The sequence below is a fragment of the Ambystoma mexicanum genome, chromosome 14 (assembly GCF_040938575.1).
Source record: "Ambystoma mexicanum isolate Mex_15411 chromosome 14, UKY_AmexF1_1, whole genome shotgun sequence".
In the NCBI taxonomy this organism is placed as follows: Eukaryota; Metazoa; Chordata; class Amphibia; order Caudata; family Ambystomatidae; genus Ambystoma; species Ambystoma mexicanum.
Genome location: NC_090940.1, coordinates 94842482 through 94870116, shown reverse-complemented (window position 1 = coordinate 94870116; position 27635 = coordinate 94842482). Strand labels below are relative to the sequence as shown.

At 47.7% G+C, this 27635-nt stretch overlaps 1 protein-coding gene across 2 annotated transcripts in view; it reads right to left on the bottom strand.

Annotated features, from left to right (window-relative positions):
- Positions 1-593: 593 nt before the first annotated feature.
- The window catches only part of DCAF5 (DDB1 and CUL4 associated factor 5), a 507909-nt gene continuing 480867 nt past the window's right edge, over positions 594-27635 (bottom strand). Inside the window, exons 8-10 of one of the 2 annotated variants that reach the window (XM_069638590.1) lie at positions 12460-12519; positions 10578-10705; positions 594-3147 (exon numbers count right to left, since the gene is read on the bottom strand). In XM_069638590.1, the coding sequence (XP_069494691.1) occupies positions 1318-3147; positions 10578-10705; positions 12460-12519 (2018 nt within the window). In that variant the 3' untranslated portion in view covers positions 594-1317. The remainder of the gene's footprint in view (positions 3148-10577; positions 10706-12459; positions 12520-27635) is intronic. The other variant, XM_069638591.1, reaches the window with a different exon arrangement.

Here is a 27635-nt window from a genome sequence, read left to right as displayed (position 1 = left end):
CTCGTGATGAGGCCCACAGTCTTTTCTAAATGCTATGCAATGCGGGAATCCATCTGTATTGTCCAACCATTGGAAAAGTCCTGAACCCCAAAGATACACAACAGGGACGACAAGGGCTCACCAAGGTTCCCCGTCCTCGACAACCTAGCATCATTGTGAGGGCATGTCTTTCACTTCTGCAATAAAAGCATCAAAAGGGCAAATCCATTGAGACTTTTTGTGAATTGGATCCAGGTTCCACGGAACCCCTCCCTGTGCATAGTTGCCAGAGGTCTCTATGGTATTATGTGCAATTTAGGCAATGTTAACTCCCACGTACAACTCTCAGTACTGATCATTACAGCGTGTTTCCAGCAGGGAATATTGGGGTCTACATCCTCAGCTCCCAGACTATTAATTACTTCATCTCAATGTTCAGGCCTCTGGTGCTCCTGGCCCACTGCTTAGGGTTCTAAATGTACCCCGACGACATCCAGAAATGCCGAGGACACTCAGGCGCTTCCAGCAGTGAATGGAAAATCGAGGCTGTGAAATTTCTGCCTGTAGAGGGTAAACCTCCCAGAATACCCCTAAAATTAGCTCCGCAAATTCCATCAGTGTACATTGCTTTTTAATTTCAAATGTACTCATTCTATCATCAGAAATACACAACCAGGACTGAGATTTCGTGAAATTACAGAAAGCCAAAAATTCCAATTCTTTGAAAAGTAGGAACAAGTACATTTTCTGAACTGGCTGATCAAAAACCCAACAAACCCCACCAGAAATGTAATTTTGCGAAAAAGTATTTGAACATAAAACTTCAGAACTCACTGGAATCAGTGAGCAAAAATCTTTAAAGCTCAAAACATTATGCTGGCCTTTAAAACCGCCACCAATGTGACTTAAAAAGCACACGCATTCAAACAAGCAAACTGTCTCAACTTGGGTTATTTGAACAAAACATTTCTTGCGTAAGTTATACTTTTTTGTTGTAACCAAGGAGCTTGCTGGAAATTTAGACAACAAATTCCAAGATGGGCCAATCGACCAGCATTATTTCATTTGAAACCAATCCAAAAGAATGGCTCTTATGGTCACAGAGGACCAGAGCTTGTGCAGGCTGGATGTGGTGTCTGGCTCTTCAACCAAAATGATACTTTGAAAAGTCAGCATTCTCTTTTGGGGAGCAGCGGGGACTAGGCTCTTTTCTGCAATGAAAACAAAATTACTCCAGAACGGAAAGGAGCATTTGAAACACACGATTCATCACCCAGGCTCTACAGGTTTTAATACTTTTTTTTTTTTAAGTAGAGTTCTAAAACAGGTCTCCGTTTATCATGTTTTTAATTTCTTTTCTGGAGAAGAGCTCTCAGAGTCGGAATCGTCCAGTTCGACTCTGTGCCGTTTCAGCTCACCGCAGTTTTGGGGAAACTCACGCAAAACTGAAATTTCGCCATTAGTGCTTACACTAATCGTGTTCAAGTCCACTTCGGGCACACAACAGTCTTTGAGCAAAAGTGCACCCGTCTCAACCAGGGTGTCATGGTCTGTGTTTGAATGCACAAGAAGTCCAGTGACATCAACCCCTGGTTCGCTACAGCTCTGTCCGTTGCTGTTGAGGAAGGAAGGGAATGGGTGCTGCCCATTGTTGTGCTTTACACAGGGGGGGTCAACCCCCCGGTCTTCGGGGACATCAGTCTGAGTCCTCGGACAACTACTTGATCCATGGCTCATTGTGCTGGCAAAGGAGTCCTTTGGAACTACTAAGGTGTGCTGCTTTGGAGACTGGGAACTGTTCTGGCAGTTCCTCTGTTGCTTGCGTCCTACAGTCAGACTCAGGGGCTCCTCTGGGCACCTGTTTGATTCTTTGCAGACAGATTTTCCATTGAGAATCTTCACCTCCTGATTATGCTCAAAAGGACTAGTGCTGGCACTGTGGGAGGTACTTCCTTGAGCCTCGAAAGACTGCCTTTCGCTCTCGCAGCATGGACTAGGACCATTACTGGAGTTCTCGAACAAGACACATCTGTTCACAGATTCCTTGCACCAACCTTCAGGGAGAAGATCTCTGGTAACCTGGCGGTCTACTAAACTTGAGTCATGTACCTCATTTACGGGAGGTGCTGTACCATTTCTAGCACTAGCTCCTGGCCTTCCTTCGTCATCATCCTGATGGCCATGGGAGGACTCGCCGTCTTTTCTAGCAGAGTAGGATATACATGAATTTTGTAGCCACTTATAAGCTTTGTAGATCTTCCGTTCTACAGATTCGATGTTTGTACGTGGTGAGGGCTTGGCTTTGACAACCTCTACCTCAGTAGAGCTCCTTGCCGGCGAAGATGTTGGTGAGGAAGAGAGGTCATCCACTTTGATCTGCGGGTAGTCACAAGTATCTTCGCCAATGTAGGCAGTTGCATTTTCGGCATTAGCATTTGGCTTCTCCTCTTTCTTTGGCTTCGGACGGCGTCGCATTGCATTGCGTTGCCGTGTCAAGGCCCGCCGTTCATTGAGGTCTTCCTCATCCTCACTGGTACTGCTGCTACTGCTGCTGCTGTTACTACTGCTGCTGCTGCTTGAACTGCTCAATCTAACCTCCTCTGGGCTTGGTGACCTGGGCCGCGGGAAAAGGTCTGCTTCAACTTCAGTTTCACAAGCTTCGTCGTAGGAATCACTCTCGGTGCGGGCTTGAAGACGCTTATCTTTATGCCTTCTGAAATTGGCCAACCTCTGCTGACGCGAAGACATCTCCTTCCTGGCTGCTGAGAACTCTCTGGACAACATGGCCCCCAAATTAAAGGCTGTTTGATCTGGTTCTTCAGCTGTGGGTTGGGGCGAGTGAGGCAGTGAGGTGGAGGACTCCGAATCGCTGTAGCCGGAGCGCTCGCTCACTCCGGTGTGAAGCTGAAGGAAGGTGCTGTCACTGTCTGAGTCAGAGCTCCAGCCCTCAATCTCCCGGCGCACCAGCGAATCAAAGAAGGCCATCATTCGGGGGTCCTCATGAATCGACTGACTGGCGTAGTCATGGGACAGGCTGCTGCCGCCACTGCTGCTGCTGTTTAGAACAAGGCCAATGTATTCTTCATGCGTGTACAGGCTACGGGAATCGTCTTCCCGCCTCCCATCAAGGTCTCCAGTGCAGTTCGGCTGCTTATAAGGGCTCCATATCTAGAAAAGAAATCAAAACATATACGGATGAAGGTAATAAAGTAAAATAGGTTATATATCAATCTCATTGTTAAGCTATTATTAAGACAAATATTTACATTTGTTCCATAAGAGCAAGCACATCTATCTCAGATGCTCCCATATACCAATTATTTTAAATAAGTGTATGTTTTCATGGGGATACTAAGTTCAGGTTTGAATCTTGCTTTTATTATCATGGGGCAAGCCATATTATGTCCTGTGGGAAAAGTGTGATGTGTCCATTTGGGTAACTGGCATTTACAAAGTAGAACTTCCCTCTCAGTTAAAGGGGTGGGGATTGGGGTGCAAAGCGGATTACCTCTCATTCAAAAAAGGTCTTACTTTTGTTCTTCCCTTCGCTCTCAGCGCAGTGTTTTTAAAGTGTACAGAGATTAACCCTTCCGCAGGTGAACTCATATTGTGGCAGCTACATTTAAAGTCCACTCTCATCCCATCTTCAGGCAGAAGTAAGAAGAAGAGACTTAGGTGGTCTTGAAAGCTCGAAACCAAATATAACAGTCAGCCTAAAAAAAAAATCTCACGACTGCATGGTCTCATGGTAAGAAAGCATAGCTATACTTTTAATCTCAGGGTGTGATAAGAGCGCCATTGACCTTTGTCCCAGAGTGGGCAGTGCATTGATTTTACAGATCTCAAAGAAAGTGGGCCCTATCCTCTTTCACACTCGGGCAACTACAGAGTGGGTAATTGTCACTTTTGACTATGGCTTGGTGGGAATAACCCAATCCTCCCCAATGACCCTACCTTGAAATGGTCCACCTGAATACATGGAAATAAAGGTGTTACTCCTGGAACATAGTATATTGGCCGTACTTAAAGTCAACACAGATCTCCAGGAAGTGGCTGTGTCACATACCTAAAGGGCCCTGGTCACCTGGCATGAGACACCGGTGCCAATCGGAAGGAGACGCTTCCGTAAAGTAGCGCTTGGCATGTAAGAGTGCTACCGCTGCTTCCCAATGACGCTTTCTTTGGATCCCAGGATTGGCTGGAAGCAAGGACCATATCATTGGGGATTTGAAGCTGGCTGCATATTTTACTGAAGAGCCAAACATATGTTGGGAAAGGACTTGAGGTCTGAATGTCTGAACCCAGCTGAGGACACAGCAGGCACACACTGGGCCTCCTTAGGCCAACAGGACCCTAAAGACATTTGAAAATCTCTTACCTTGAGCTGTTTTTATGTTGGCCCTTCACAGCCATGAGACAAGTGGCTTTGACCATAAAGAAAAGGGTAACATGGGGGAGCATCTTACTAAATGAATGCCAAAGTGTTTGCTGTTGACAGGGGATCTTCGCTGGCACCACAAAGTCTGGGTGCGGGGCTCAAGATGGCTATGGCTGACCCCGAGACCAGCCTGCTTTCCTGAATTACAAACCTATCTGAATTCTGAGAAACCAGTTTTTTGGAACCGTAGGGTGGCTCTGACTGTCTTCAACTCCTAGATCATGTGTGCAAAGCAGGCATCCCCAGGTCGGTGCCCTGTACCAACTTCCTCCAGAACTGGCTTCGATCCATCAGCACACAGATATTACCCACACGTATCGGGCAAGCAGTGCAGTGATGAAGCCACTATGACTTCAACAGACCAACAAACAAAGAAGCTACCCTCTGTCTGAGAGATGCCAATCATGACACTACCCCTTAAAGAGGGGCATCAACCTCAAACCTTTGCAGCACTTCAACACTACTCTACACAAGTTTCTGCTTTTTTTTCTACCGCTCCCTGCTCCTCCACACACAGGATCCAGTGCCAATCGTGGATCCCAAGCAGCCCAGCAAGATCGCCCAAGTCGCACAGCGTCCATGCGAGCATGTCACACTACATGCCCCCTAGTGGACATGAATTATTTCAAAGCCCCCCCCCAATAGCTAATTAACTATTTAATCTGTCATACCCATGTACTGCCCAAACACACTGAAGCAAGACAAATAGCCTTCCCACACACCTGCTTGCCGGCTGCTTAAGGTCTCAGGTGTGCAACTCCATTCACATGACACAGAGAGGCTTTCTGGGATTTAAAAAGAGTTCTCCACTAGATGGGAAATCAAATGAGGGGTGAGGACTGTAGGGTGGACATAGGCAGGCCCGACTAGTGTGCAGTTCCAGGGCAGCGGGCCTGCCATTAGGCTCTTGGCTTGCCCTGATCTGTGCAGACTGCCCACCCAGCTGGGAAATTAAGCAGAACCTGGGGCATGAACCCCCAGCTTGAAATTGCCCTTTTCTCGGTAAAGGAGAGTAGGGGAAATATTAAAAAAGAAGCATAGGTTCTGCTCTTACTAGCAACTAAGCTACCATTTGAATTCATACTATACCTCTCTTTTGTTGTACATATACAGTAGTATATTGGTCTTTGGGCTAGGTGTATACGACATAAATAACTTTACGGCATGAATAGGTGCCATATAGACGTGCTATGTCCCAGGAATGGCTTCCGAGCAGTGAGCATGCAGGCCAGCACTGTTGCTGCTACTGTGTTATCCAGCAGCCATGTCATGTTCCACTGGCGCACAAAGAGTCGCAGGGTCTGTGCATGCAAACCACAGTGGTGCATGCACAATGACGAGGACCATTAGTGCAGACTGCAGCAGCGCACACCCAGTTCCGCTGAGAAGTCCAATTGCAAGGAACGATAGTGCGGGGCATCACTTGGGGGAGACGGGGCATGTGCGAACCAGGCACATGGCAATCAATGACATTGGCATTGATGGCCCGTGGTTGCTTCATCCGCAGCCGGTGTTGCATATACCCTACGTGGTGACCAGGGCGTGTTAAGGGGGTGGCATAGCTACGATGAGGAGGAAAAAGGGTTACAGACGAGTTTCTAGCTTCATCACATGGCTTGGCGGCATGTCATTTCCCAGAAGTAAAGTGGTGTGCTGCCATGGTGTCCCTGAAAAAGGAGTGGGCACAGAAGCTGAACACATCAGTCATGGGAAGAGACAGACTTTCTGTGAAAAGGGACTCTTAAGCAGCACCCAGCATGTCTTAAAGGTCCATCTCTCGAGGCAAGCCAAGACCTGCCTATCGACACAATAGTGTATCTGGACTTTGCATCTAATACCATTCCATCTAATGCATTTGGATTGAGGCATTTGCATCTAAAATATATGCCTCGAGTGCATGTTTTTGGGGGGTAAAGGGTTCATTTTGATTGTGGTGGGTTTTAAAGGGTTAAAAACGGGGGGTTGCGGGGAACCCCCCCAAAAAGAACAAAAAACTTCATTGATGCATATTTTTTCAATGCAAAAAAATTCGATGCAAATGCATTCGATGTAGAAAAAATGTGATGTAAAGTCCATAAACCCACAATAGTTGCCTTTGCATGGTCTCTCCAGTCTTAGGAAGCGGTGCGTAAATAACCAGGTGGGGTTCTGCCTTGCTGTGTGGTTATTATTTTTATCAATATGTATTGAACTGTTGTGGCAATAAAAGTCTCAATAATATGTAATTTTACTCCACTAAACGTAATTTGAGATAATCACTCATCATACAATATACGCCGGAAAAAAATCGAAGGGCCACCTTACTATACCTTCTTATGTCCATCACCATCTCTATTGTTGCAACAACCATGCCCCCAGCAGAAAATGTACCTTGCTCTCTCACAGAAAGAAATCTCAGACTTCGCGCAAGATTACCCCGCCTCTATGAGCCTATCTACCATAACAAACTCCCCAATCCCCCCTTGAGATCCACCTCACGACACCCCAAAGTATGTCCTCACCTAACCACGCCCTGTAGCAACTCCACCCAACCTAAACTTATCCCTATAACCACCCAGGACTCACCCAATACAACCACCTTATCCGGAGCTTTGATCAACACTAGATCCTTAGTGGCCCATCCCACGGAAATAGCAGACACCCTATCCACTAACAACCTCGACCTACTAGCAATCACCGAAACTTGGCTGCATGAAACGGTAGGCTCAGCACTCTCAATAGCCATCTCCAAAAACTACCAAATAATCAGATTGGACAGACCCAATAATAGAGGAGGCGGTCTGGCCATCATAGTAAAGACCAACCTTGAGCTAAGATTATTCAACCAATCACCTGTCAAATCCTGCGAGCTCCTCACTGCAAAATTACCCATCTCCAACTGCCGCACCTTAACCATCCATCTCATATATAGGCCTCCCGGCCCCATTGGCTCATTCGAGGGAGACCTATCCAGCCTCATAGCCAACAATACAAAAGACACCTCTCAACTACTATTACTTAGCAACCTAAATCTTGGCCTGAACGACCCAGACGACAAATCAGCACAAGTCATAGCTACCATGCTAGCCGAATACGGCCTACTCCAAAAAGTACTCACCCCTACCCACAATAAAGGCAGGACCTTGGACTGGATTGCCACCTTGAACTGCGATGCCACTATTACCAAAGCCACTCCTCAACACTGGACAGACCACTACCTCATCGACTTCACATAATCACTCAATAAAGAAGTCAGTAAAGAAAATACCATGGCACCACCACTGCCCACCAGAGGAAAAAAAATATAACTCCAGACAATCTCCTACTACTTCTACTGCCAACCCTCAATGCTCACCCTGACAATTTAAATCCAGAACGCCTTGTAGAAAGCTACAACCAGGCTATGAAAAATGGACTAGACATCATTGCCCCTCTAAAAATGCAAAAAAGCAAACAGCAAGCTCACCTGAATAATTGGTTCACCCCCCACCTGAAAGAACTAAGAATGCGCAAAAGGAAACTAGAATCCCAATGGCGCAATACCCCCACAGAAGAGAACAAACCAGCTTAAACTCTTCGCCAATAATTACAAAAAAGAACATATTTAACGAAAGAATCGAAAACTCCAATTCTAACACCAGAGAACTATTTACTATACTAAGGGAACTAGAATCCCCAATACCCCCGCCGGACAACATAACTAAAGACAAGCAATGGCGCACCAGCGTACAAAACGCTCTAATAAAATCAAAACTGTCCATACTAAAATCAAACTGAAAAAAGATTCCATAACCCCTAACGTATCATCACCCAGTCACCATGCCAAAACTACCAACCCATCAAACCCGAATCCTTTCAGGTTCACCAAAATATCCATCCTAGAAACTAAAAGGGTTATAGCCTCACTTAAACCATGCAACTGCAAAGGCGACAACTGCCCACCTCAAGTAATCAAGGATGCTGCCAGGGACCTAGCCCCCTTTATAACCAAACTGATCAACGCATCCTTCTCCTCCAACACCATACCTAATAATCTCAAAGAATCTTGGGTTCTGCCTCTCCTCAAGAAGCAAACACTAGACCCCCGCTATTCTCACCAATTACAGGCCCATCACTACGGTACCGTTCCTGTTAAAGGTAATAGACAGAGTAGCATACCTACAAATCCAGCAATACCTAGAAACCCACAAACTCTTAGGCACCCACCAATCTCGTTTCAGACCACAGCATGGTACTGAGACAGCTCTCATCGACCTTAAAACCCAGATCAATGAAATTAATGTCAAAGGAAACACCGCCATGTTACCCCTCCTCGACCTGTCGGCGGCCTTCGACCTGGTGGATCACACAGTCCTGTACAAACACCTGGCCTCGGCAGCCCACTTTTCGAAAGAGGCCATAGACTGGATACAATCATTCCTGGACAACCGAACTATGAGAGTCTCCTCCTCAATAGCCTCAGCAGACCCCATCAGCATAACTTGCGGTGTTCCCCAGGGCTCCTGCGTCCCCCCACCCTCTACAACATCTTTACCAAGCCCTTATTTGACAAGTTGGACAGACTGGGTGTCACATACATTAATTATGCAGATGACACCCAGATCCTCATACCCCTTTTGGGCAACTCCGACTCAGATACGGCCTTGGTAAACAAAACATATCTCATCATTCAGGCATGGATGGCCACACATGGCCTATGCCTGAACGATGAGAAAACCGAAATCCTGCTCCTTGGCTCCAACGCTAATCTAAAAAAACTCAGCCCTAGCTATAAAGCGTTCAACATCGATGGCAATACCATTGTAGCTGCCAAAACAGTAAAAACCTAAGGCTTTCACCTAGACTCAGCCTTGTCACTAAATAAACAAGTAAACTCTTTAGCATCCTCCACCGCATACATGTGCAAGCTAATCAGAGCATGGAGAGCATTCCTCTCCCAAGCTAGCTGCATCATCATCACTAATGCCCTAATACTCTCCAGGCTTGAATATTGTAACGCCATGTACCTAGGAGCCAACAAACACATAATCAACAAACTCCAAACTCTGCAAAATAATGCACTCAGAACAGCCCTCAACCTACCCTCTAAGGAACACATCCCTAACAAAAGAAGAGAACACAAATGGCTCAAAATCTGCGACCGCATCCCGCTCAAAACAGCATCACATACTTTCAAATGTTTAAACACCGCAGCCCCCCCCTATCTCGCTGCCAGAATAGTAAAAAAGACCTCCACCTGCCCCACCAGAACGATTAACTCCTACCGCCTTCAGGTACCCAAATTCAGACAAAAGAAAAAATGGGCAGCAGTAGTTTCCCTGTCATGGCAGCCCAACACTGGAACGCCCTCCTACTCAACACCAGAGCAGACCAATCCTACCACAGCTTCAGGCGAAACATTCTCACTTGGTTACGTTCCAATGATCCCCAAGACTGATCTGCGTACCTTCATACTAACAGACCACAGCCAACTTGAATGTATATATCTATATCCCTTAAACTGACCTGACGAAATGTAATTAACTGTATGTATATATGTAAATATGTGCACATCTTGTAACTAAGTTTTTATGTAACCTTATCTTCCTGCCCTCTGTTGTGCCCTGTTACCTCTAGGTTTTGTGTGCCATACTAAAATAAACAAACAAACCAAACAGCGAGTTGTGAGCTTGGGGTTAGTATTGGGCATTAAGCACACCCTACTGGCAACTTAGCATCACTCCTCAAGGCCTACGGGTGAGGGAGAGGGGCTGGGGAAAATATTTTCCATCACACAGGGCTATCACCCAAACGATACAGGCGGTCTAGGTATGACTGTGAAAGATGCATGCGCAATCCTTCCATGGAATTCGCTGCACAGCTGTTGCTCAGCCTGGATGTAATGACGGAAATGTAAACAGGTATGACTGTGAAAGATGCATGCGCAATCCTTCCATGGAATTCGCTACACAGCTGTTGCTCAGCCTCGATGTAATGACGGAAATGTAAACAAACTTTGACTCGTTTTTCTTTAACTTAGCTTTTTTCCTTCTTCTACTTGAAAGTTAAAATATGTCAAAAACGTAGGATTGGTTAAATGTCTATGTTCTGGCGCGGCGGATACAGCTTGATGGATACACTCCTCTTCAATTGACAGGCCTGCCCTGGTGTGTGCCTTGCGCACATACGTTCTGAGACTCACCTTGATGACCTTTTCAACACCGGATGAGCAGATCATATAGTTCTGAGGGTTGAAGCGCACCTGGTTGACTATCGACCGATGACCCTTCAGGACCATGAAGGCTCCGTTCACCACTCGGCCAACGCCGCCTGCAAGGAAAAGTGTAGAGAAATAAGAGGGAAAAGTCCATCAAGAGGGTGAGTGCAGAAGGACAGTGGCGCATGCAATCTTGACGCACATTCCGACTCGCTGACAGACAAGTGAAACAGTGCGCACGCATGGCTCAAGCACACTCTGAACCGAGCGCTAGCTTGGTTCCATTGGTCAACATGACATGAAGTTCCAGAATCGTATGCTGCAAGCACTAACATACTAGTACTTATACTGATCTATGTTACGCGGGCTTCGATTCCAGGAGCATTGCCAATAACAGGCATTATGTATCCACAGAAAGTTTCTAAATATAGCAACACCAAAAGGATGCTACTTAAACCAGGTCCTCCAGTCAACACATGGGTCTCAGCAGGAGGGACTTTAAACCCCAAGCTCCTACCAAAAACAGAGTGTCCCCAGAAAGTTAAGGACAGTAAGCTTGACCCCGCACCTACGGATTGGCATCGAGAGGCACATTTAAAAGGATACAAATGCAACATGGCCAAGAAGAAAACTGTGCCTTTTGGCCGCAGTTAAACCATGACCTTCGCCCCCGCCACCCACTCAACAATGGTGGCATTTCAAACAGAACCAGACAGCATTTGGAGGCCCTCGTCAAGAATTAAGGCATGCAGAGACCAACTAATCCAACTCAAGCAGAGTTATTCCGATTGGATGACCTCTCTGTGACCTCACGAGAATTGGAGGCTCCTCTTCAGCTGTGTGTGTTACAGTAGCAACTTTACTGGGGCGTCCTCAGACTGGGATTGGGAGGTTGCCAGAGAATCCATCCGCAGCAGGCGCCCCCCAATACCAGTTACATGGATGAAAGTGGAATCCGACTAAACACCCGGATGACCAAACAAAACCTCCGTTAAATAAACAACAAAAAAGGCCCACGCTTAACAGGCAGGCCTCTCATATTATTTCCGTGTAGGCATTTATCTGGCCAAGATTCAATCACACGGGCACAGAAGACGACCACTGTGCTGTAGTCTTCTAGAGCTGGACATGTTATCATTTAAACTATTTAAACATGGGGGGCCAAGGCAACCACTCTCAGTAGTCAGCCCTGCGGTGCATCGAGGGAGGATGCAGGCCCTGTAGACTACACTGGACGATCATGCGTGTCCTTACATGGTCATTACACGCAACACTGGAAATGCAAGGAGGGTGCATTCGATGCTGGTAACAGTGAATAAGCATACCAGGTGGGGCCCCTGGACTCTGATATAGAGGAAACACTTTCTAATCAAGCTATTTAACAAGTGTTCATCTGTCAATTAACATAACCTCGAAACTCCAAAACTGTGAGAACCCTACATAATCGCTGCTGTGTTCTTTACAACACACATCAAGCGGGAGCACAATCACTGATTTCTGCCACACCCCAGTAGGCATGAAGTTATCCAACAAGTAGGAAACCTTTTAGCGTAGAGCTGGCACAATAGCTATGCCAAGGGTCTGCAAACTTTGGCTCTCTTGATGTTTTAGACTACAGCTCCCATCAGCCCCAGCCGGCATGGCCAATGGTGAAGGATCATGGAAGTGGCAGTCCAAAGCATCTGTAAAGCCACAGGTTGCAGACCCTTGGTCTATGCTTGCATTTCCTACCTTGCTCTCCATACACTACTACGCATAGAGCACTGGGATAGGCTCCTCCTTCCAGTACCACCCACTGTTCCTTCCCACCACCAACCCCTTCCAAACACCCACCTCCCCCCCCCCCGACTCACCCCTGGTATTTTACCTGGCTCAACCAAGCACTGCGCTGTGCCCTCCCGTGACTCCCCATCAGACGACTGAACTCCTGCAAAGAGGCCGCAAACCAGTTTTAGTATGCAAAGCACCTCATTGTACCACCCACCATACCCTTCATTTTATTTATTTCTTTAATGATAAACATTTTCAGCACAATGATTATTTTTGAATTGTGACAGAAGCTTTTTGACGTCTCCCGGTCAATGCAAAAGCTGATCAATCATTTCCAGTCGATGAGTTCACCACGTCCCACTATATGTTGGATATGTCGTACTGGGGTCTACTCATTACACATTATATTGGAGCACCCGTTATCTTTAATACGCTCATCAGTGACATGTTACTGTTTCCGCGTCTACCAGCACGCATAGGATTGACGCTGCTTACTCAGTTTCAACATCGGTTCTAACACCCAATTACATTCGTGATTATGCAGCGTAGTTACTATGCACCATAGGTTAAACATCCAAGTGTGGAGGTAAACATACTTTTTATTTTAAACATTCTAAATGATCAGATTAGCAGGTATTGTGGTAAGAGTGGATCCAGTTATTAAGCCAACGGGCATGTCATCGGAGGCATATCTTTCACCACAGCCCCCAGTTTCATACTTCAAAACAAATTATGTGGGCTACGCCTTCAACAACTGTCCCAGTGCACACTGCATAGGTATGGAATTAGTGTATATAAACACTGCCAATTAGGATCGTGGTTTTTGTCAACCAAACAATGGCAGACATGAGGAACGGGGAGAATTCATCTTGCATAAGCACATGATCATATTTGGAGATACACAAATCAGAGGTTGTAACAAAAAAGGGCACTGTTAGCATGCATATCTGGAACCCTCAGCCCAATGAGTTATGTGGCAAATGAGGTGGGCCTACCATCTCAACGTTCTGGGTGGATCAACCTCACGGCCGTGCACAATTACGTGCCTGTATTCTACAGCCGAAACTTCGAGTCCCAACTTAACAAAATAGCATACATAAAGACTGGCCCACGGCCAAGATATGTTCTTCAAAAGCGCAGCCTCCAGTAATCATTTCACTCATTGTATGCATCGGCAGCCTGCTAAGCACAATGGCAAGACGGATCTTAGGCCAAGCCTCATTGGTCATTTGCTACAATCCCAAGGGAACTGCCTTGCCCCGCCATCCCTGAAAGAGCTGCCTCAAGGTGGCCGACCCACTAAGTATGCAAGCATAGTGTGAGTATGTGTGGGAGTGAGAGTGTGTGTGTCTGTGTGATAAACCCCTATCCAGAACCATCATGACACGAGCCACGCTTCTTACTCACCTTCTAGAGCCAAGCTCTGCTTGGGAGGTGGGTAGATATTGGTTGGCACGGGGCGTTCACGTACCATTGCCCACTCCCTTGCATCAAGCGCGCAAAGATTGGGAACAAACAAAGCTCTCTTGAGCAAATACCTATTTGAAGACTCCAAGCCTGGATGGCACTTGTACTGTCAAGATGTAGACAGCAGTTTGCCGTCAGCCCGGAGAGAGCTCTCTGGTGCAGATTGCACTGTTGAGCAAGTAAGGAGAATTTTTTGCAAAGGTGGGGGGGAGGGGTCGGGAGAAGAAGGGTATCTGGCTGAGGAATTAGCCCAACTAATGGCCAAAAAGAACATGTTTGAGCCATGCATTCGGCACTAGAGAAACCACAATAAGGCGAGCATGTCAATGTCACTAGTAAGGGCTGTTTCCTCAGGGAAAGGGCGCCAAGCAAACAAGGGAATTGGTTCACTGTGCAGCAATGGCACATAATGGGATCCTTGTCAAATCCCGGTCTCCCCGGTACTTCAGATCCCACAGTACTGACATTTCTCTTTACAGAGTAGGAAAGGTAAACAATTTCATTAATAACAAAACAGTCCCTAAGATTCTGGTGCCTACCAATTTAATGTCATTACATATTCCTTGCTAGAAAATCTTATGTAGTGGGACGAATCAGCGGTATTGGTCCCTTCTCCCCAAGGAGGAGCCACCCCCTTTGAGGCTCGGGAAGTCTGCCCACCCCGCAAGACCCTCCATAGGTGTCTGGGCAAGTGAAAGCTCACTGGGAGTGACTCCCCCTTAGGGGAAAAGGACTCCTGTTCCTGTGAGCAACTCCCTGGATCAGCCACACTATCAGCATATATGGGACTGCCTAATGGCAAGAATAATTTAACATCCTAATATGTGGCTGTAGGCAATGCTGAAGCAAAACCATCAGAGAAGGTAAAAGAAGATGTCCCTTTAAGAGTCTTGCACTTAACTGAGACGAGCAGAGGAGAGAGGGTGTTGGAAGCAGGGGAAGCCCCTGACATGAATGCACCAAGGAGGGGTGGAGTCGAGACAAGCCGCAGAGCCCTCTACTTACAAACAGGTGAGGATCATCAAAAGTGAGATGCCAGGAGACCGACAACAAGGCACCATTGAAACCGTTGCCCGTGAGAGAAGAGGTATCTAGGACATGGTGGTGGCATGACCACGAGCAAATAGTGGTGGGCAAAGTGCCCGCACCAATACGCAGAGACTGCTGGACGGGAGCAGAGCTCCCTGGCGTCCGAAGAAGGCAGCAGCCCGAGGGGAAGCAGAGATCGAGACGCCAACAAAAGCAGAGCAAGAAAAAACAACCGAGAAGAGTACCTGAGTGAGTGTGAGCCCTGCAAGGTTCCCATACTCACCTTAAGGTACCGGGAAAGATTGGAAAAGTGAGAGGCAGCTAGGGAAGGAACACATGAAGAGTACAACTTGTCCCAGTCATAAAGACAATTCTAGAGGAACGCAATTGTTGATTTACAAAGGTTAAAGGTGTCTAGAGTCAATAACCAGCAACCCTGTGAGGGGAAGAAAGTGTATGAATAGTGGAACTCGTCCTAGTCCCAATGAAAAGACACAAGGACTAAAGTTATTTAACTGACAATGTGGAGAGCTTTTAAGAGTGAATGCCAAATAAACCCAAAGAGGTAATAGAGAGAGAATGGAGACAAATACGCTGGGAGGAAGGGATGTGGTTTCATAAGCCAATAGAGGAAGACAGAAAATACAACCCAAAGCTATATCTTAAGAAATATGGTATCATAGTACCAAGAGAGTATGAGAATAGAAGAGAAAGCGCTAAAGAAAGATTCCAGAAGAGAGCACTTATACAACGGGATCAAGTCCCTCGTAATCTAATCAAGGGTGAATTGAGAGACTACAAAACAAGAGCCAAGAGTGTACAAAAGTATATAAAGACTCATTGGCCACAACGCATCCTTAAAGAAAGCACACAACCTAGGAGTATTGTCAAATAATTATAGGAGCTCATGTAGAAGATATCCAGGCTTTATTTAAGATGAAAATAGGTGAAACAGAGACATTTGAACCAGAGACTATTGAAGAAATCAGCAATCCAAGAGAATAAGGATCTTCTCTTGGGTTGTTAATCTTAGTGGTAGGGCCAGGTATAGTTAGGTTTGGACCGAGGTCATTTTAGGACTTCCTGATCAGCACCCTTAGTTACTTTGGATAGGTAGGGCGAACACTTTTAGTGGTAGGGAAAGTTAGGCCTGATCTACATAATTGAATTAAAAATCACTAAAATGCCCTTAAAGTGTCCGAATCCTACTTCCAACCCAGCACAGTGGACACCATTAACCAATGGTTCCCAGAGATGTATGAAGAGTAAGCAAAAAATTCAAATAAACCACAAAGATCACCACTTCAACTTGGGGAACAAAAACCAGACAATTGGTTTTGTTCAAAGTTCAAAAGAAGCTGAGATTGGTTCTGGATGATTTGGAAAAGGGAAACATCTAATCCTCTAAACATATTCACTTCTAGCAATTCAAGAGTATGAAAACCGCCAAATCACTTGTGGTCTGAATATGCTAATGAGAAGGAAAGACTTGCATTTGCCCATTACCATCGACTCAAAGTCCATATAGCGGTCGGCCTACCAGAATTATTTTTCCTCTGCCACGGAGCAGATTCTTCTCGAATGGGACAAGCAATAAACAGATGAGTGAAAAATAAGTGTGGTAGGAAAACAAAATGGTGCAGTGTTTAATGATGGCTTAAAAGACGACAACATGCCAGGTTTGCTTTTAAGTCCATCCGGTGTTACGGGCCCCAGTTTAGAAATCCATAAGTATCACACCTCAATAGAGCAGGTTCCATGTATCCACAAAGGGGCTGCAGGTTCCCTGTATCCACAAAGGGGCTGCTCCTGAACGCACTCAAAGCTTGACCTAGGTGAGCGAAATAATCAAAATGTCTGCTCTGAATCTTCTTACTGAAATGTCTCGTGCCAGGCTACCAGTAGGCTTGCACAGCCAGGAAAGAACATATTCCCATGCAACACCAGTTCCCCCTGCTCGTCACACTCTCCACCAGCTCCAGCACCACATGCGTGCAGAGAGTAACGGGACACACACTATAATGAAAAAGAGCTGCCCGTATATCAAATCCACTTATTGACTGCGGCGAGGAACTCAGTCCACTCTTACAGCTCTTAGGTCCTGGATCCACAATTTTTAGAAACCTGCTTCATGTCCGCTGATGGGAGGCTTTTTGAAAAAATGCCCCCCCCCCTTCCCCAATCCAGCAACACTTGCCAAAACAAGTGTTGGTTGTTGGTTTGCAGTGGTGACACAGAAGGCTCGGGGGTCAAGTGCGGCTGGATTGGCTGACAGTAGATACTTAGCAAATAAATGCCAACTTCTGAGCAACTTGCCCCCTTCTTCATTTAAGACATGGGGATTAAGTTCCCACAAGAACACTGATCTCAGTAAAATGATATGTTGGCAAGAATGGACATTAAGGCAACATCTGCCACTAATTGGTCCCCCATATCAAACTTAAATACATTTGACCTCCTTTATCTCCAGTACTTGAAAGCAAAACACTGGTATGTTTTTGTTGTTATTTGAAGTTACACATGCAAGTACAGGTAAAAAAAGTAATAAGCCTCCTGACTCATGCACACTCCTTGTTGTAGGCCATCATTGGTGGATTGCTGCACATCCAGCTTGCAGTAAACATAAGAATTTGAAAAATCGGGGGGCGCTGCTGAGCGACAACGAATATGCCTGACTAGCATGTGAGCTCTGGCCTCGTCAATATCCTCTGCCCAAATAAATCCTGCATTGAGCCTGGTGGACTCGCTCCAGTTGAGGAGGCGAGGGGAAGACGGTGTACGGTCCCTGTGACAATCTGGGATTTTCTCAGGTCGCAATGCACGCCGGTGCGTTCAGCGGCGCAGACACGTGGGTCTACTCTATGTGTGATTCCGAGCTCCCCTGGGAGAGAGCGTGGCGCGGCGGCTTGGTGAGGCCGGCCATGTGACAGCGACCAAACTGCTGAGGCACTGAGGGCACAGAGATGGTGCAGGTGAATCGGAGTGATATGGGGGATGGTGGACCACCGCTGCATGGCGGGGTGTAGCTTGACAGCAGCCGAAGTGGCCCACCTACCAAGCTGTTCTCCATGTCAGAGAAACAGTGCCGGTGGCTGTGAGGTCCCTGTGTCGCGGTGGTGAAGCTGGTTGCCGGTAGAGCGTGTGGACCGGCCCTGGTGATCAGGAGAGCTGGGGATTCTTGGCCTGCATGGCAGTTGGTGCACTGTGACCGCGCTGTGTGCCTTGGCAATTAAGGGGTGCAGCTGTATTACTGGAGCTGGGTCAGAGCCTTGAGCGGTTCTGGAGGCAAGTTACACAGCCTTGCCTGCTGTGTTCAGCTGGGAGTGACTCAACACAGTTGTGGTGTGCAGAGTGGAGGTGGTGAATAATCTTAAAATAAACAAAAGTTCTCTTGGTGGTTTTGCACCTTGGGTGATTGCTCTTCGCCCCAGGATCTCCCTCCGTCGGGCTCGGATTCTCCTTACAGTTTGTGCCTCCCTCCGTCTGGTTCACTATGGCCATTCTTTAACACAGTTCATGTACTTATCACTTTCATCAGAAAGCAAGGTTTTCCTTCTCCTAGCTTTCTCTCTGCATCCTTGTCGGGTTCACACTTGGCTTATTTCACAGTTCACAATCTTATTGGAAAGCGGGGTTCCCTTCCCCTAGCTTTCCTCTGCCCATGGGTCAGAGACTTTCGATTGTATAAGGGGTTTGACGTAACCCTTATAGGACCACTCAGACGCCTCATGTCACCCCTTCCTAGGGCTTCTGGTTCTTGTAGTTTCAAAGAATAGGTCCCGGTCAGAGTCTTTCGAATGAGCGCCCACGCATCGCCAGACCCCTCTGCACCTGGACTTCAACTGGGCTTTCTCTACAGTTCAACCACATACACCAGTTCTTTGTCTTTCAGGTTCCTTGTTGTTAAGATGGATTTCTGAACTCTGTCCTGGAGGGGCAGAGGTTCAGAAGGCCAGCCTAGTTTCTTGGAACAGGGTAACCTCTGGACAAGCCAGACCAATCAAGGTAGCGATCACAGCGGTCAAGACTAGGTCTCAAGAGGGGTGAGGGTGACTGAAAGCCCGCAATAAGCACACACAGCAAGCAAACTTACAAATTACTCCAAGCAGGTGTTATATTAAAAATAGACACATTTATTACAAGGCCTTTGTAACATTGACCGTAGCGAGAAATCACAATAAAACTCAAGTAAACCAACACATCACAATCAAATACAATATATATACAAATACCAACGAGTCTAACGAGTTAGACGCACGAAATGTGCAGACCACCTAGATGGGGAGGAAAACAGGCAGTGCGAATAATAGTTAGACCCAGTCCGCCTTCAGAGGCACCTAACTAGAAGGAAGTCCGAGCCCTACGACGAGTGGAGCCTTGTGCTCAAAGGTACCTGCACACCCGGGTGCCAACGGGCAAAGCGGAGTCTTCTCGAGGGAATCAGGCAGTTCGGTGAACAAATGAAGATGAACAGAGCTCCGCCACTCAAGCGCAGCCCCCACTGTGGGCAGAAGCAGAGCGCGAGTACGGAAAGGCGTGCTGTTTGACACCGCGGGGAAAAGCTATGGGCTACTGCAGGAGGGCGACCAGTTCCTAGCGATGCTACTCACCGTCCCCGATGCAGGCAGACCCAGGCTTCTCCGCGTCAGTTTCAGGGCTGGCAGGTTCAGATACGAGCAGGGGACGTCTCGGCGTCGTGTAGATTCCGCGGCAGCAGAAGTTAGAGTTGAGGATGTCCCAAACGCAGTGAACCCGCACAGTTTGTTACCACAGCAGGGCAACGGAGCGGCCGTGTGTATTTCAGCCCAATGTACACTTCTCACTTCAGACCTGGGAATGCCAAGTGTACGAATCGTGTGAGAGTGGCAAGGACTCGTAATACAGCAGCAACCTGACGGCGGTTACAGAGCAAGACTCCTGGGTAGGCTGGTCAGTCCACTGGATGGCCCAGAGACACTTCCGAAGGCTTACGTGCAGGAGATGGTGAAGATGCCGAGAATAGTTGTTCCCACTATTCCAAAGGGTCGAAGTACCAATACAGGCCTTCTCGCTCGATCAGAGGTAGAAAGGGTTTCACAAAGCAACAGCGGTGCAGAGGAGCAGTCCTTCAGCGGGTCACCAGCGATTCCTCGGTTCAGCCTCGTAGTTGCAGGATAAATGGCTCCTGTATTCCTTCGTTAGTGAGAACTCAGGAGATCGACGTGGTAGTGGTGTTTCCAGCCTCCTCTTATCCACGGTTCCCTTTGCGCCAAAACGCAGAGGACAAAATGGGAGATCTGCTCACAAAACACTCACACCATACGTGGACCTATCACGGACCGCGGTGGTCCCAGGCATTCACGACACACTAGACTCTATGGCACCCAGGATGTGTATTGGGACCAGACATCCCAGCCGACATCCTGGAGGCACACACAAGGCCTGTAGAAGCCTGCGAAAGGATCTGTGTTTCGCGGGAAAGTACATGCCCAAATAAGGAAGGCCCTGGGTCGGCTCGACCTGGGGAAGGTGAAGGGGGCAAGACGGTCAGCGGCCAGGTTAAAGAGACTCGTGGTCTGGCCATTTTGGAAGCCGGGCCACCATTTTGGGCTAAGCGCGCGAAACGCGTTTAAACAGCCAAAAGGAGCTCAAAACACAAAGAAACAATCGCTGCCACCAGTCCCGTCCGTGATTCACTTGCACCGTTCGTTAACGATCCCAAGAGAGTGTCTAGGGCCTGTAGAAGACTAGAGACCCAAGAGAGCAGTAACTTAGCTTACAGTGCCCTCTTGTGCCATGTTGCGCGAAAGCTGCAACATGATAAAAGAACTACGGAAAACGTTTCCCGGTACTGAATGTCTTAAGGGCATGTCAGTTTCCCCGTAAGAATGGAGCGAAAGCCCAGAGGAGTGCGGCAGAAGGCTGCACTTCTCTGGCAAAGTCTAGATCATGGTGGAAACAACAGCAAAACGTTTAGGGGTTGCCACATGGAAGGAAAATTACCCACAATTAAGAAATCTTTCCTAACACTCGCCCCTCCCAGACTATGGACAGGGGGAACTAATCCACCCCTGGAGGAGTCTCCTGTTCAGGTCGGTTAAACATTCTGGACAACCCATCAGCATTGCTATGTTGGACACCTGGCCTATGCTCAATAGTGAAGTCAAAGCCTTGTAGACTTATGGACCACCTAAGCAACTTTGGATTCTCTCCCTTGATGTTCATCAGCCGCTTTAAGGGTTTATGGTCGGTTTGCACAGTGAAGTGGGTCCCATAGAGGTAGGGCCTTAGCTTCCGTAGGGCCCACACAACAGAGAAACATTCTTTCTCCACTGTGGACCATCTGAGCTCTCTGTCCTTAAGCTGGCGACTAATAAAACCAATAGGGTGTTCCTTACCCTTCTCATCTACTTGCGATAGTACAGCTCCTATCCCAGTGTCAGAGGCGTCCGACTGCACAATAAAAGGTCTTTGATAATCAGGGGCCCTGAGGACAGGGGCCTGGCACAAGGAGTCTTAAGCCATTGAAGGCCTTCTCACACTCGTCGGTCCAAGTTACCTTCTTGGGTTTCTTCGGAGTGGTGAGGGCAGTCAGAGGGGCAGCTAGGGTGCCATAGTCTGCCATGAAGTTGCAGTAATACCTAGTGAGTCCTAAGAAGGCCCTCACTTGGGTCGGTCTGTGTAGTGGGGGTAGGCCAGTCTTGTACTGCTTGTACTTTACTGGGAAGAGGCTGTATCCTCCCTCCACCTACTTCATGTCCAAGGTAAAGCACTGAGCCTTGTCCAATCTGGCATTTACTAGCCTTTATGGTCAAGTGTGCTTTCTGAAGAACCTGGAGCACAATCCCGAGGTGTTTCACATGGTCTTCCCAGGTGGCACTGAAAACTGCAATATCATCCAGATATGCAAGACAGAATTCATCCAACCCATTCAACACATGATTCACAAGCCTCTGGAGAGTGGCAGGTGCATTCTTCAACCCGAACGGCATTACCCTGAATTGGTAAAGACCGTCTGGAGTGGGAAACGCTGTCTTCTCCTTGGCATGTTCTGCTAAAGCTATTTGTCAATAGCCAGCAGTGAGGTCAAACGTGCTGAGGTACTTGGAGGCACCCAAGGTATCCACCAGCTCATCTGTTCGAGGCAAGGGGTGTGCATCTGTCTTGGTGACAGCATTCAGAGCCCTGTAATCCACGCAGAACCTCAATTCAGAAGTGCCTGCCTTTGGAACCAAAACCACAGGGCTGGACCAAGGACTACTAGAGGGTTCAATCACCCCAAGGTCTAACATCTTGTTGACCTCGGTCTTAATGTAAGACCGTACTTTGTCTGACATCCTGTATCCCCTACTTTTGGTAGGTACACTGTCTCCTGTGTCTATGTTATGTTTGCACCATGGTGTCAAACCAGGCGACTGTGAAAACAGGGGGAAAAACTGCCTAAGCAAACTTTTCACCTCATCCTGCTGATCAGAAGTCAGGTGAGGGGCCACTCGGACACCCTCAAAGGAGCTATCTGAAGGACCGCTTTGGAACAGGTCGGGGAGAGGTTCAGACTCCTCTTCCTCAACATCTGAAGCCAGTAGCAGTGGTGCGATTTCGACTCTTGGGACGAAAGCCTTCAGCCTATTTACGTCGAACACTTTTGGAGCCTGTCCAGGCCTTCCAAGGTCCACTAAATAGTTAACCTCACCCAGGGGCTCCACCACTGTGTAAGAGCCTGACCATTTGTCCTGTAAAGCTCGAGGCCTTATGGGATTCATGATCAGGACTTGCTGACCAGGTGTAAAGTTGATGAGGGAAGCTTTCTGGTCGTACCAATGTTTCACCAGCGCTTGTCCTGCCTTCAATTTATCACTAGCCAAGCCCATCAGAAGTACCATCCGTTTTCTGAGCCCCAGCACATAATCTACTACGTTGGTAGTAACAGGGGAGTGGGCATCTGCCATCCCTCTTTGACTATGGCTAAGGGTCCCCGCACAGGTTGACCAAACAGAAGTTAGAAGGGGCTGAAGCCAACACCCTCCTGCGGTACCTCTCGGTAGGCAAACAGTAAGCATGGTAAAAGAAGATCCCATTTTCTTCTCTGAGGTTCTTCCAGAGCCCCAATCATTCTCTTTAACGTTCTGTTGAAACGTTCCACCAGACCATTGTTCTGGGGGTGGTATGCAGAAGAGAACTTGTAGGTGACCCCACATTCTTTCCACATAGCCTGCATATACTTTGACATAAAGTTGCTGCCTCTGTCAGACACAACTTCTTTAGGGAAGCCAACCCTAGTAAAGATGCCAAGTAACGCTTTTGCAACTGACTTGGCAGTTACAGTTTTCAATGGGATAGCCTCAGGATATCTGGTAGCATAGTCGACTAGCACCAAGATAAACCTATTGCCTGAGGAGGTCTGTGGGTCAAGGGGACCAACAATGTCGATCCCTACCCTTTCGAATAGTATTCCCACAACTGGGAGTGGTACCAATGGAGCTTGGATTGTTGAGCCACTCTTACCAGATAACTGGGAGGAGGCACAACTCCTGCAGTGACTTTGTACTTGCACCCCCATCTTGGGCCAGTAGAAGTGCATGGATAACCTTTGCTTGGTCCTCTTAATACCAAGGTGACCAGCAAGGGGCACTTCATGCGCCAGCTGCAGGAGTAAGGGTCTTACAGCAAGGGGAACCACCAACCTCCTATGGTCTCCTTCTGTAGACTCTGTGGGCTCACTATACAGGAGTCCACCTTCCCAATAAATCCGATGCGTCCCAGGAGGTTCACCCTCAAGCTGGGAGCAGGCCTGTCTCCTTAGGCCTTCCAGAGATGGGCACTCACGTTGGCCTTTACTGAATTCTTCCCTGTCAGGATCACCTTCTACTAACAAGTCTTTTAGTTCAGGATGGTCGTTGGGGTCAAATACTTCAGGCATCGCCACCTCCTCGCCAGGCCCGGGCGATTGACCAACTTCCTCCACCGCAGTGGTAGGCGAGTTCGGGGGAATGTTCTCTTTCCCTCGTCTTGACTTTCTTACTCCTTTCGCCTTGATTTTCCCCTTTAGCTGGGGTGGCGTATTGGTCTTGGCCAATGCTGCCCGTGTTTGAGACCGTGTGCAGGGTGAGAAACGTCCCAGGAAAGGTCTTGTTAGGCAACGATCTCACAGCTTCCGTAGGGCCCACACAACAGAGAAACATTCTTTCTCCACTGTGGACCATCTGAGCTCTCTGTCCTTAAGCTGGCGACTAATAAAACCAATAGGGTGTTCCTTACCCTTCTCATCTACTTGCGATAGTACAGCTCCTATCCCAGTGTCAGAGGCGTCCGTCTGCACCCAGGATGTGTATTGGGACCATATAACAAGGTGGGTTGTCCTACCCTCTATGGATCTCAGGGGTGCGGAGGGTGAATTCAGTGCACACTGGTTTTTAGACCCTTACGGGTGCCCGTGCAGTTTGGGCAACCGTTGTAATAAACAGCATGCTTGCTGCTGTCAAACGGGTATCTCTAATTCATATACATCATTCATATACAGAATTCCAACGTTTTTATACAAAATTGCAGCTTTTTATTATTAGCTGATGCTTATTTTCTTTATGCAAAACATTTTAGTAGATTTTTATATATGACAATCTATAATGTCCATTGTGGAACACAAAAGCATACTTATGCATTCACTATGACATAAATGCAAAAGGCATGGAAAATAGATCATTCACTTGTACATTTAACTGGCAGTTTGTTTGTAAGCAAAATGTTCCATGCCAATGAGTATAGAAAGCACAGGATGAAAGTGCAAATGGAGGAGACGTTGGTAGTCGCTCTCCTATGCCCGGCTAAAGTCTGACCTCATATTTGGTCATTGCGTATTGGGACCAGACATCCCAGCCCACATCCTGGAGGCACACACAAGGCCTGTAGAAGCCTGCGAAAGCATCTGTGTATCGCAGGAAAGTACATGCCCAATTAAGGAAGGCCCCGGGTCGGCTCGACTTGGGGAAGGTGAAGGGGGCAAGACGGTCAGCGGACAGGACAAAGAGCCTCGTGGTCTGGCCATATTGGAAGCCAGGCCACCATTTTGGGCTAAGCGCGAGAAACGCGTTTAAACAGCCAAAAGGAGCTCAAAACACAAAGAAACGATCGCTGCCACCAGTCCCGTCCATGATTCACTTGCACTGTTCGTTAACAAGCCCAAGAGAGTGTCTAAGGCCTGTAGAAGACTAGAGACCAAAGAGAGCAGTAACTTAGCTTACAGTGCCCTCTTGTGCCATGTTGCGCGAAAGCTGCAACATGATAAAAGAACTACGGAAAACAACGTTTCCTGGTACTGACTGTCTTAAGGGCATGTCAGTTTCCCCGTAAGAATGGAGCGAAAGCCCAGAGGAGTGCGGCAGAAGGCTTCACTTCTCTGGCAAAGTCTAGATCATGGTGAAAACAACAGCAAAATGTTTAGGGGTTGCCACATGGAAGGAAAATTACCCACAATTAAGAAATCTTTCCTAACACTCGCCCCTCCCAGACTATGGACAGGGGGAACTAATCCACCCCTGGATGAGTCTCTTGTTCAGGTCGGTTAAACATTCTGGACAACCCATCAGCATTGCTATGTTGGACACCTGGCCTATGCTCAATAGTGAAGTCAAAGCCTTGTAGACCTATGGACCACCTAAGCAACTTTGGATTCTCTCCCTTGATGTTGATCAGCCAATTTAAGGGCTTATGGTCAGTTTGCACAGTGAAGTGGGTCCCATAGAGGTAGGGCCTCAGCTTCCGTAGGGCCCACACAACAGAGAAACATTCTTTCTCCACTGTGGACCATCTGAGCTCTCTGTCCTTAAGCTGGCGACTAATTAAACCAATAGGGTGTTCCTTACCCTTCTCATCTACTTGCGATAGTACAGCTCCTATCCCAGTGTCAGAGGCGTCCGACTGCACAATAAAAGGTCTTTGATAATCAGGGGCCCTGAGGACAGGGGCCTGGCACAAGGAGTCTTTTGCCACTTGCAACCTTGGGCGCAACAGTTTGGTTTACTATCAGTTTGCTTCGACTCACTGGCTGTGCTGAACTCGTAGGTTTCTTTGTTCTCTGGAGTCAAGGATAGTACCACGGTAGCCAGCTTGCCTCTCCACCTGCATTATGAAAGCGGGAGGACCCCCGTGTAGCATTGATGTCTGCTGCTTCGCACACCAGCTGTAGCCCCTGGTCTTATGCTTTGCCTTTCGGAAGCTTTGCGGGTCTGAGGTGAAAAGGGCAAGGGCAATTCCCCCTTCGTCATCTTTCCAGATCTCACCGCCTTTCTTCTCTTCTTGAAATGCCGATTTGATGTAGCTGTCGCCTCGTGCGCTCGGCCTTGCTCGGATTGTGCTTTCGGGCTCCTCCTTTTATCCCTGTGGGGAAGGTAAAGGGCCATCATGCGTGATTATTGTTAATTGCCTGACCCGTGTATTGGGACATGTCCGGTAAATGGCTTTGTTGTTAGTGCGTCGTTTGTTATCGTGTAAGAAAGTGTTTGTATTGGGAAAAGAGGGGGGTAGAATTTCCAGATATCCTACAGGGTAGGATGAAGAAAAGGTGTTCTAGGGAATTATAGTCCTCTTGCTAGAGAGGTTGGTGAACTCAAAAAGGTGAGGTTGGTAGGGTTTGTGAAACAAACAGGAATGACTGGGATTATTATCGTGAAATGAGCAGGGGTAACTGTGGGAACAGTGGTGTTTTGTCAAGTAGACTGGGAGTTTGGGAAAGAATAATCAGAGGGATGTGAATTAGAATGATGGGGAGGATTTGGTAACAAAACAGGAAAACAGGGATTCTGGGAGATGTGGTTTCCGACAGCCGCAGGGTTTGGATGTCTAAAAGGTTTGCCAGATGTGGAGGGGTTGCTGGGTTTAGGGAAGGGGGATTCATTGGGTGGAAGGGAGGTGGATCTACAGTTGCCTATAAACACGTTAGAAACGTGGGCCCCTGTGTTATACCGCTTCTCACCAGGGGTGTTTTCGCTAGCACGACCCCGGGTTCCCCTACCCAGGTGATACTCCCCCCACTGGTCCACCCCCAGGAACTGGATCCAACAGCGATGGCCATTTCCTGGCCACCTGGATAAGGGATTCCTGGGTCCTACTCAGGAGAGCACCTTAGGTTTCTCACAGGACCCATGGATTCCTACACAAGTACACCTGCTAGGGACGCAGCAGTGAACAACTCTAATGGTACCCCAAGGGGCAGCCCGGAGGCCCCTGCACACATGGAGCCCATCATGGCTGCAACGCATAGTGGTTTCTCCTCTGTTAATTCAAAGCTGGATGACATTGTGGCCGATATATGTTCCTTGCAAGCTGGATAAGGACAGCGGGTCCATAATCATGATTGAAACGCGCATTAGTGAGCTGGAGGATAGTGTGAAAAGTCATGACCAGGAGATTGCCATGGGTAAGAAGGAACTGATAGCAGTGCTGGTGAAATGCGAGGACTAAGAGTCACGGTCACGCAGGACAACATATGCATTGTGGGGGTGCCTGAGAATGCTGTCAGGGCTGTCATGGAGCAGTAAATTGAAGCCCTTTTGAAAGACCTGCTGGGGGGCACACTTTTTGGCACAATTCCTTGTGGAAAGGGCTCACTGTGCGCTTGTCCCTGCCCCGAAGGCCGGTGCACCACCACGCACGATATTGCGAGGCGTTTGAATTACAGGGACAGGGATCACATATTGAAGCTGTCAAGAGAACGAGGGTTCGCTACAGTGCGAATCGAGCAAAGTTTTTATATATCCAGACTTTTCTGTTAACGTCCAAGCCGCCAGAAGATCCTATGATCCC